At 46.3% G+C, this 10000-nt stretch overlaps 1 protein-coding gene across 1 annotated transcript in view; it reads left to right on the top strand.

Annotated features, from left to right (window-relative positions):
• Positions 1 to 10000, top strand: part of cdh23 (cadherin-related 23) — a gene marked incomplete at its 5' end in the record, with an annotated part of 77786 nt that overhangs the window by 24328 nt on the left and 43458 nt on the right. Inside the window, 7 exons of the mRNA XM_069677398.1 lie at positions 794 to 866; positions 3494 to 3610; positions 4466 to 4578; positions 5041 to 5148; positions 8237 to 8426; positions 8615 to 8760; positions 8962 to 9181. Coding sequence (XP_069533499.1) covers positions 794 to 866; positions 3494 to 3610; positions 4466 to 4578; positions 5041 to 5148; positions 8237 to 8426; positions 8615 to 8760; positions 8962 to 9181 — 967 coding nt within the window. The remainder of the gene's footprint in view (positions 1 to 793; positions 867 to 3493; positions 3611 to 4465; positions 4579 to 5040; positions 5149 to 8236; positions 8427 to 8614; positions 8761 to 8961; positions 9182 to 10000) is intronic.

Raw genomic sequence — 10000 nt, forward strand, 5'->3', positions numbered from 1 at the left:
AATAGCCGGTTTATGGTGGAAAACAGCATTCTTGGTTTGTTTTGTTGGTGGCAATGATGGAGGAGTACTATTGAGTCCTGGTCCTGGTGACACTTCACATGGTCCTTATAGGCCTCACATTGGACAGTGAGGCCAGTTCTTTTAGAGAGTCTCTACAGTTAACGACCAGCAGCCTTCAGGGCACCGAGTTCAGTAGTGAACGAAGTGAGTCAAGGCTTAGGGATAAAGCGTTGTTGTAGCAAGCTACCAGGCCATCTACTGTGCTGTTCAGGGGATCGGAGGCTAAGTGGGAAGCTATCGTGCTGTTATTGGTTGGTAGACTCCCTGTTTTAGTGTTCCTGAATGTGATGGTGCGTTTAGTGCGCTGCATGGGCAGGGGGACAGGAATGGAAAAGAGGATGGTAAGATGGTCGGTAACAGCCAGGTCCAGACACTGGAGATGGGAGGGAGAAGTGCCAACTGAGCACACTAGGCGTGTGACCTTTGGTGTGGGTGGGACCTTGGACGTGTTGTGTGATGTTAAAACAGTCAAGTAGTGGCAGAAATTCAGTGGCAAAGGTGCAAAAGTGACTTTGTTGATACAACTACTTGACCTGCGCGTGCACTAGATTGAATATATCCAGTGCTAGGCGCTTCCTCTGGCGGTCAGGAAGGATGAAATAGAACACTCACTGTTTGAATTCTCAGACCTGATCATGTCGGCGGTCATGTGTGCTGACAGCTTCGGTCTGTTTTAATCACGTTTCTGGTTCAGCTGGTGGATTTTTAGCTGCTCTCCATGTTCTCTCCTCAGGATGAAAATGACAACCCGCCCGAGTTCAGCAAACCGTCCTACATTGTCAAGATCCCCGAGAACATCATTGCTGGTGAGTCACGTTCAAAACAAGGTCACATGACGTACAGGAGAGGTCACATGACGTACAGGAGAGGTCACATGACACACAGGAGAGGTCACATGACACACAGGAGGGGTCACATGACGTACAGGAGAGGTCACACACTGGAACAGTGTGAACAGCTCCTACACTCACCTCTTGTTATTAAACACAAAGCTCTGCTATCCTGAGGCTGTCTATCATGTTTATCATGTTCATGATAAAAGAAACTAACTCTGATCTCGTGATTTTTCAGGATGTTTAAAGTCAGTCAGAAACAGAAGCTCTGGCTGCTATTTTCACTCTTTCATTCACTCAGTGAATTGAGTTTTGCGAGAGCTTTTACACGTGCAGATTATCTCTGCTCACGCGAGCAATACTTCAGCCTGAAAGCATTACAACGCGCGCCTGCAGAATTGTAGCCTGCAAGCACAAAACATGCCTTGCGTGTGTGACTGTTATCTCACAATTTTTGTCACAGCTCTCTCGATCGCGAAACTTTCACCTGCTCGCTCGTCAGTAGTTTTTGGTTTTGGCAGTGAGTGGGCGGGCACAGTCACCTTGGTACCCCTGAATAGAAACAATAATGACACAAACCGCTTACAGGGCTGCCAAGTTTCAGAAAATCACAAGAGTGAGACTTTAGTGTTATGATGTGTTTGTTTGAAAAATGTTTGGCCTGTTTTAACGTCGATTTATACCTTCAGACTGATGTCCTCACCTCCATGCCAGCTGCTCTCCCTGTACTGTGGCCTCCTAATGCTAGTCTTAATTAACCAGAAATTAGAAATGAAAATTGTAACAAGAATTTTGACAAAATACATTTATTTGCAATATTTCATTTCAACCAACTGTCCATCATTTAGCTGGGGACATGTCTCATGTTGTAGGCGTTTGTGGCAGATTTTGATGCCTTGATGACAGAGGCAGGGGGCTCCAACTTGAAACACTGTGGCTCAAGGCTCGCCATCTTCACAGTCATGATGGACGATAGAGTTCCCTCAAGAGCCAAACTGTTTCGGGTTTTGGTTTTGTTTGAGTAGGGGGTGATTTCGGACACAGCCAAAGTGGATTCCAGGGACTCTGTGGGTTCCTTTAGGGGGGTCTAATAATAATACAGATAAAAACTAAGAGCAACATTTGTCCTACGTCGACATCAAACTAGTATGAAAAACTTGTGTGATCAAAATTGGGTAGTTACCTACCGTCCGTCTTCTAGCAAGCAGGAGAACGTCGAGTGGGTTTTAAATGTCGGCGCTGTTGTGTGTGAAAGATCGTTAGAGACGCCAAGACCCGCCTTACGTTGCTTCTGATTGGTTTATATTGCGTGGTGCCTTCCGTGGTTGGTTAGATTTAGGCACAAAGGACTGGTGGATTGGTCTGGGATTGGTTATCTCGGTCAGTCAATCAGAGTTACTCGAACTACGGCATGCCGCGAGGACCAAAGTTTATTATCATGAAAAAAATAAATATAGAGTATTGAATGGGGAAATATAAGCGTGAGAAATGTCAAGTGTGGCGTGTGGTGTGAGAATGGGTCAAATTGCATTACTGTCACACTCAAAGCGTGATGCTTGGCAGCTCTGCGCTTATGAACTGCGGCTTTCAGACCATTTCTCAGAGAATAATTACTGTATATCGTTTTTAAACTGTGTGTTGCAGTAGATCGCTCTTGCTGGATTAGAACAACCACTTGTAGCCTCTCTGGTCCGTTTGATAAGATTGTCCACTCCTAAAGTGGGCTGGAAGTTTCTATAAGGATTTTTATTGCTGTGAACCCACTTCTTCGTGTTTCAGTTGCCAACCATTTGTATACTTTGAAGCTAAGGTTAGCTAACGGTAACATCCACCAGTAAAAGTCAAACGTAGTTTAGGAGAAGTGGTAGCAGCTTAGACCCGGAAACAGTTTAATGTAACAACGTCCAATCATGCAAGAGTAGGACTGTATCCCTGTAGGCAATTATATTCAGGGGTTACTGTGACTGTGCCCGCCCACTCACTGCCAAAACCAAAAACTACTCGCAAGCGAGCAGGTGAAAGTTTCGCGAGCAAGAGAGCTGTGACAAAAGTTGTGTGCTCAGAGATAACAGTCACACGTGCAAAGCGTGGTTTTGTGCTTGCAGGCTGCAACTGTGCTCCCGCGAGCAGAGATAATCTGCACGCCAGTGTTGAAAAAGCTCTAGCAAAACTCATATGTATGCGTGGCTGTTTGAGTTACGTGTGCGGCCCCTTTACACCCGTGCTTGTGCATTTTGGCAGTGATTTGACGCCATACCCCCCCCCCCCCCCCACACACACACACACACACACACACACACACACACACACTCTGAGCTGCAGCACACTCTGTGTCTCAGACTCGCTCTGAAGCAGCTCAGCTCAGCACGGCTCGGGTTCAGAAACTGTGGATAAAATGTTTGGCCCTGAGAGTCACTAACCTGTAATCTATTATCCATAATGTTGAACTATAATATGTAACTGTAATCTATAATATGTAACTGTAATCTATAATCTATAATATGTAACTGTAATCTCTGCCTCCCCTTCCCCCTCCCTCTCCCCGTCCTCCTCCACCTCCTCCTCCTCTTCCTACTCCTCCACCACCTCCTCCTCCTCAGGAGCGACTGTGCTGATGGTGAATGCTTCTGATTTGGACGCCTCGCGGGAGTTCGGTCAGGCTTCCCTCATCTACTCCCTGGAGGGCTCGTCTCAGTTCCGTCTCAACTCACGCTCAGGTGTGTGTGTGTGCGTGTGTGTGTGTGTGTGTGTGTGTGTGTGTGTGTGCGTGTGTGTGCGTGTGCTTGTGTGTGTGCATGTGCTTGTGTGTGTGTGTGTGTGTGTGTGTGTGTGTGTGTGTTTGTGTGTGTGTGTGCGTGTGTGTGCGTGCGTGTGTGTGTGCTGCTTAGATTTAATGTGTTTATTTGTTTGAAATGTTGAACTTGATGAATCTTGTATGTTTCATGAAGATGAAGGCCATCTGCTTGTGATAATAATAATAATAATTATCATAATAATAATGAATTTTATTTATATAGCACTTTTCATGATGCTCAAAGGCACTTTGTACATTTTAAAATAACTAAAGAAACACAATAAGAGGAAACCAAACAATTCAAACAATGAATGAAATCAGCATCAGAGGTCAAAGCAGGTCTAAAAAGGTCGTGATCAGTCATTTGAAGGAGGTCAGGTCAGTGCAGTCTCGGATGTGTCGGGGTAGAGAGTTCCACAGGGAGGGGGCAGCTATGGAGGAAGCTCTGTCGCCCCAGGTTCAGCGCTCCGTTCTGAGTGGTGGAGAGAGGAGGTTTGCATCAGAGGAGCGGAGGCTGTGGGAGGGAGCGTGGCGGTGGAGCAGGTCTGTGAGGTATGGAGGGGCCTGCTTATGGAGGAAGGACTCTAAACTGGATGCGTTGTGGAACAGGGAGCCAGAGGAGGTTCTGGAGGACAGGGGTGATGTGGTCCCGGCAGCGGGAGTGAGGAGGCGAGCAGCAGAGTTCTGGATGTGTTGGAGTTTACTGAGGACTTTGGAGGATGAACTGTGTAGATGATCACCTGTCTGTCCCTCACTCAGGTGTTTCTGTGTGTTCCAGGTGAGATCACCACCACGGCCCTGCTGGACCGGGAGCTGAAGTCAGAGTTCATCCTGATCGTCCGGGCAGTGGATGGGGGGGTGGGGCCTCAGCAGAAGACTGGCATCGCCACGGTAACCAGCCATCACAGATCACAGAACAAGCTCCTCCCACTTTTTATGAAATTATCATCTTAATAGTCATAATATTTGTTTTTCTTCAACCTGCAGAAGGAACCAGGCTTTTATTTTGAAATCCTCTGTGCGTGATCAGTATGATACCGTCTTTAGAGCCGCGGTTGATGTTTGAGTTACTTCATGTTTAAAGTACAAAATCTCCTGTGACTGACACTTTACTTACAAACACAGTTTAACTGTTAAACTGACCAACAATAACAGGATTATTAACAATACAAATGTAATAAGACACAATACTATATATATTATACTATGTTCTATACAGACAGGAAGTGATCGTCTGTTGGTCTGTGCAATCAAACAGCTGTTATCTGAGGAAACGTGTCATCTCGAGCTCTAATGTGTTTGTCTCATAAACCAGGAAGTGCACAGGTGTTTATGCCCCTCCCCCTCTTTCAGGTGAACATCACCATCCTGGACATCAATGACAACGCCCCCGTGTGGAGAGACGAGCCGTACCACGCCAACGTGGTGGAGATGAGTCCCATCAACACCGACGTCATCTCAGTGAGTGCTCCAAACAGGTTAATTTTACCTGGTTACCTGGTTAACTACACTGTGAATGAAACACTGGGGTAATAATTGTCAGCGTTTTATTTTGGAAGGGAAGGTGATGAAACAGGAGTTATTGAAATATTAAGGTTGTGTCTGTGGTTTGATCTCATCATCATTTGATTGATTGATTGATTGACGGATTGATTGATTGATTGATTGATTGATTGATTGATTGATTGATTGACTGATTGATTGATTGGTCTGTGAGTGGTCACATGGTCACATGGTCTCTCAGTAAGCAGTCATAATCACTGAAAGGCTGCAGTCTGAGGCTCCGTGTTGTTAATGAAGCTCTCATTGTCCATTAATTAAAGAGGCGTCACTGAGTGTAATTAAAGGAGTCCGACTGCTAATTAAAATGTAGCCTGAAGGCATCACAGAGGAGAGAGAGAGGAGTTACTCACAGAGGAGAAGGAGAGGAGTTACTCACAGAGGAGTCACTCACAGAGGAGAGAGAGGAGTTACTCACAGAGGAGTTACTCACAGAGGAGAGAGAGGAGTTACTCACAGAGGAGAAGGAGAGGAGTTACTCACAGAGGAGTTACTCACAGAGGAGAGAGAGGAGTTACTCACAGAGGAGAAGGAGAGGAGTTACTCACAGAGGAGAAGGAGAGGAGTTACTCACAGAGGACAGAGAGAGGAGTTACTCACAGAGGAGAGAGAGAGGAGTTACTCACAGAGGGAGTTACTCACAGAGGAGAGAGAGAGGAGTTACTCACAGAGGAGTTACTCACAGAGGAGAGAGAGAGGAGTTACTCACAGAGGAGAAGGAGAGGAGTTACTCACAGAGGAGAGAGAGAGGAGTTACTCACAGAGGAGTTACTCACAAAGGAGAGAGAGGAGTTACTCACAGAGGAGAAGGAGAGGAGTTACTCACAGAGGAGAGAGAGAGGAGTTACTCACAGAGGAGAGAGAGAGGAGTTACTCACAGAGGGAGTTATAGAGGAGTTACTCACAGAGGAGAGAGAGAGGAGTTATAGAGGAGTTACTGACAGAGGAGTTACTCACAGAGGAGTTATAGAGGAGTTACTGACAGAGGAGTTACTCACAGAGGAGAGAGAGAGGAGTTACTCACAGAGGAGTTATAGAGGAGTTACTGACAGAGGAGTTACTCACAGAGGAGAGAGAGAGGAGTTACTCACAGAGGAGTTATAGAGGAGTTACTCACAGAGGAGTTACTCACAGAGGGAGTTATAGAGGAGTTACTCACAGAGGAGTTACTCACAGAGGGAGTTACTCACAGAGGAGTTATAGAGGAGTTACTCACAGAGGAGTTACTCACAGAGGGAGTTATAGAGGAGTTACTCACAGAGGAGTTACTCACAGAGGGAGTTACTCACAGAGGAGTTATAGAGGAGTTACTCACAGAGGAGTTATAGAGGAGTTACTCACAGAGGAGTTACTCACAGAGGAGTTATAGAGGAGTTACTCACAGAGGAGTTACTCACAGAGGAGTTATAGAGGAGTTACTCACAGAGGAGTTATACTACTGCTGGCGAGGGGGGGGGGGGGGGGGGGGGGGGCGATGAAGCTAATTTTCTCCTTCTCTTCCTCCTCCTCCTCCTTCTCCTTTCCTCCTCTTTCTCCTCCTCCTCCTCCTCCTCCTCTTCCTTCTCCTCCTCCTCCTCCTCCTCCTCCTTCTCCTTCTCCTCCTCCTCCTCCTCCTCTTCCTCATCTCCTCGGCGGTATGATGCTGACTCTGTGCCCCCCCCTTTAATTGGCTTCACTGTAGCCCCGCCCCCACCACTGTTTCCATGGTGACAGGAGGCCACCTGCTGAGGTGTCCAGCGAGCCGATGAATTCGGTCTCTGTGCCTGTTGGAGGATCAGCCCCTGCACACCTCACTGCACTGTTTCACCCTCACCCTCACCTGAGCCCGAGCTGTGCAGCAGCTGTGATGTTTGACGAGTCGATGATCTGACGAGCTTTAAACATGGCCGTTACACCTCATGGAGACTACTTCTGATAAGAACAATAATAATAATATTGTACTGGACGGTGGTTTGTGGATAATTTGTTCTATGCAAAGAAATAAAGGAAAATATCAGAGCTGCCATCCTGCTCATCTGTATCCTGAGCGCGTGCAGTAGAGGTCGTCTGGTGGAGCCACAGTATTGAACTCCCGCCCCTTCCTCTACCCGACACACACCTTTACCTTGTGTCCTTGGCGTGTTGGAGCCCTCAGGTGGGCTCAGTCTGCAGCAGAACAGCTTCTTGTGTCGGTCTGAAGCAGATATTCACGCTTGTGGAAAGTTTAACTATAATGACAGAAACCATGTTTGATAAAAATGTATTTGACGTGTATTTTGATTTTATAGTTTGACTCATGTCCCATCTGTTAACATGGAGGAGGCGGGCTTTATGAGCTATACTGCAGCCAGGCAGCAGGGGGCGATGGAGAGGTTTAAGCTGTAATGTCAGGTGTTTTCATGCAGCCTGTGGTCACATCAGGGCTACAGGTTAAATAATAGTCTCACACTTCCTCTCTCCATCTTTAAATGAGATTATTGATCTGTTCACCTGTCCAGGTCTCTTCCCTCCTTATATCACCTCCTTCTGTCTGTGCAGATAATCAATAACCCTCTGAGCTTCCTGCCAACACGTCTGTTAATAATTAAAACCCTCAAACCTTTGTTCTCTAATGACCAATTAACACTTTCTACGTTTTTAGTCGGAGCTCTGAATTATTGATCAGCTCTTTAAAATCAGCCCGAGTTTCAGACAAGCTGCCAGATTCATGCATTCATCACCTGTCGCCTCCGTGTGCCCATTTTTCTTTAATCTGACGGGTGTGTGAGAGCAGGTGTGTGTGTGTGTGTGTGTGTGAGGATGCTCTTATTTCTTATTATCTATGATTCATTTCTTCTTTCCTGCTCTCTTTTATTCTGAAAGTTTCAGTCTTACTTCCTTCATGTCCCCACCTCTTTAACTTCTCCTTGTCCATTAACTTTAATGAGACCTCACAGCAGAACTGAGGGTTTGGTTGGAGGTTGTTTAAACAGTTCAGTGATGGAGCTCTTCCTGTCTCGTACCTGTGCAGGTGTTGGCTGTGGACCATGATAACGGAGACAATGGGACAGTGGTTTATAACATCAGTCCAGAGAACCCATTCTACACCATCAACAGCAGCACCGGAAAGATCCGGACCAGCGGGGTCACACTGGACCGAGAGAGCTCCAACCCCCGGGACGCGGCCCTGATGAGGACCATCGTCATCTCTGCTGTGGACCGTGAGTACCATGTACTCTGTGTGTGTACATGTACTCAGTATCAGCTGATCGTCTTAAATCTCTTTATCCCTGATTGTTCTCTTTCTGTAACTTTTATTCGTCTATGAAACTGACTGTGAGATGTGTGTGTGTGTGTGTGTGTGTGTGTGTGTGTGTGTGTGTGTGTGTGTCTCTGGCGCCCTCTGCAGGTGGAAGCCCTCCCCTGCGTGCGTCAGCCAGCACCACAGTGTTTGTGAACCTGCTGGATCTGAACGACAACGACCCGACCTTCATCAACCTGCCGTCTGTGGCTGAAGTTCCAGAAGGACTTGCTGTCGGATCCTCAGTGTTTAAGGTGAAATGTGAAACTTTATTCACGAGCTTACAGGTCTGATTCACACATTCATAGGCTGACACAGGTCCACCGTTTTCATTGAGAGAAACTTAAATATTTAACAATAATAAGAAGTAAGACTTTATGACAACCCATCTCTCTCCCTGCCCTCCTGTGATCCTCCTCCTCTCCCTCCTCCTCTCGTCCTCTCCTCCTCCTCAGGTCCAGGTGGAGGATCCCGACCAGGATAAGAACGGTCTGATCACCTTGGCATTGCAGGTGGGGATGCCCCGTCTTGACTTCTACTTGAACACGTCCACCGGTGTACTCACATCCACGGCCGTGCTGGACCGAGAGCAGATTGGACAGTACCACCTGAGAATCATCGCGTTCGATGCCGGGAGGTTCCCCCGCACCTCCACCTCCACCCTCACCGTCACAGGTGAGTCAGGGCTTCATGTCCTTTTTGTTTTTCATAACATAAACAGCTCCCAGGTTTTGTGGAATCTGCTGATAGATCCATTGAGGGTGCATCTGATTTTTTCCAGCTTGATGTTCTGCAGCACATCTTTTATCTATTGGTTGTGTGATGGAGGGATTACATCCTTCCATTTGAATAGAATTGAACGTAGCTACTAGAGAGGAAACGGCAATAACTTTCTGAAAGTAAGGAGAGCTGAAAACTAGGGCTACCCCGAAGATACCAACAGCAGGAGAGGGCACAACCATACAGCCGTAAGACTTTTACACCTGTCACATACTGGGCTTTAGAAAAATGTAGCCGATGCAACACGACGGCTTCATGTCCTTTGGCTGCTGTGTGAGCTTAAAGTTTGTTTAAGTAAAATAAGAAGTCATAGAGCCAGAAAATACCACAAGAGAGCATCAGATAGAAGTGAAATATAAAGTGTATAATTCACAGTGACACTGGCTGCTGAGGAGGTGCTGCCCCCTGCTGGTGAGACGTGGTAATTCCTGAAAATCGAGAATTGTGAGCTTCTGTAAAAAATGCTGAAAACGCTCTCCTGCAGTTTATTCATATTTATTATTTATTTATTATTGTCTCTGTTTTATGCCTATTTTAAAAACTAATATTTATTTGTTTATTTTTGTCAGGTGTTTCCTGTCTTTCACTGGTAGTGAATGTCTTTGGCCTTATGTGATGTTTTTCTATCATTGTGTTGTGATATTAAGATAATATGTGAAAAATGGTGGAAACTTTGGTCATAAAAAAAAATGCTGAAAAGCTTTTGTGCAGTTC

The sequence above is a fragment of the Semicossyphus pulcher genome, unplaced genomic scaffold, assembly GCF_022749685.1.
Source record: "Semicossyphus pulcher isolate SPU_LCO1_2020_fin unplaced genomic scaffold, fSemPul1.0.p SCAF_29, whole genome shotgun sequence".
Lineage (NCBI taxonomy): Eukaryota > Metazoa > Chordata > Actinopteri > Labriformes > Labridae > Semicossyphus > Semicossyphus pulcher.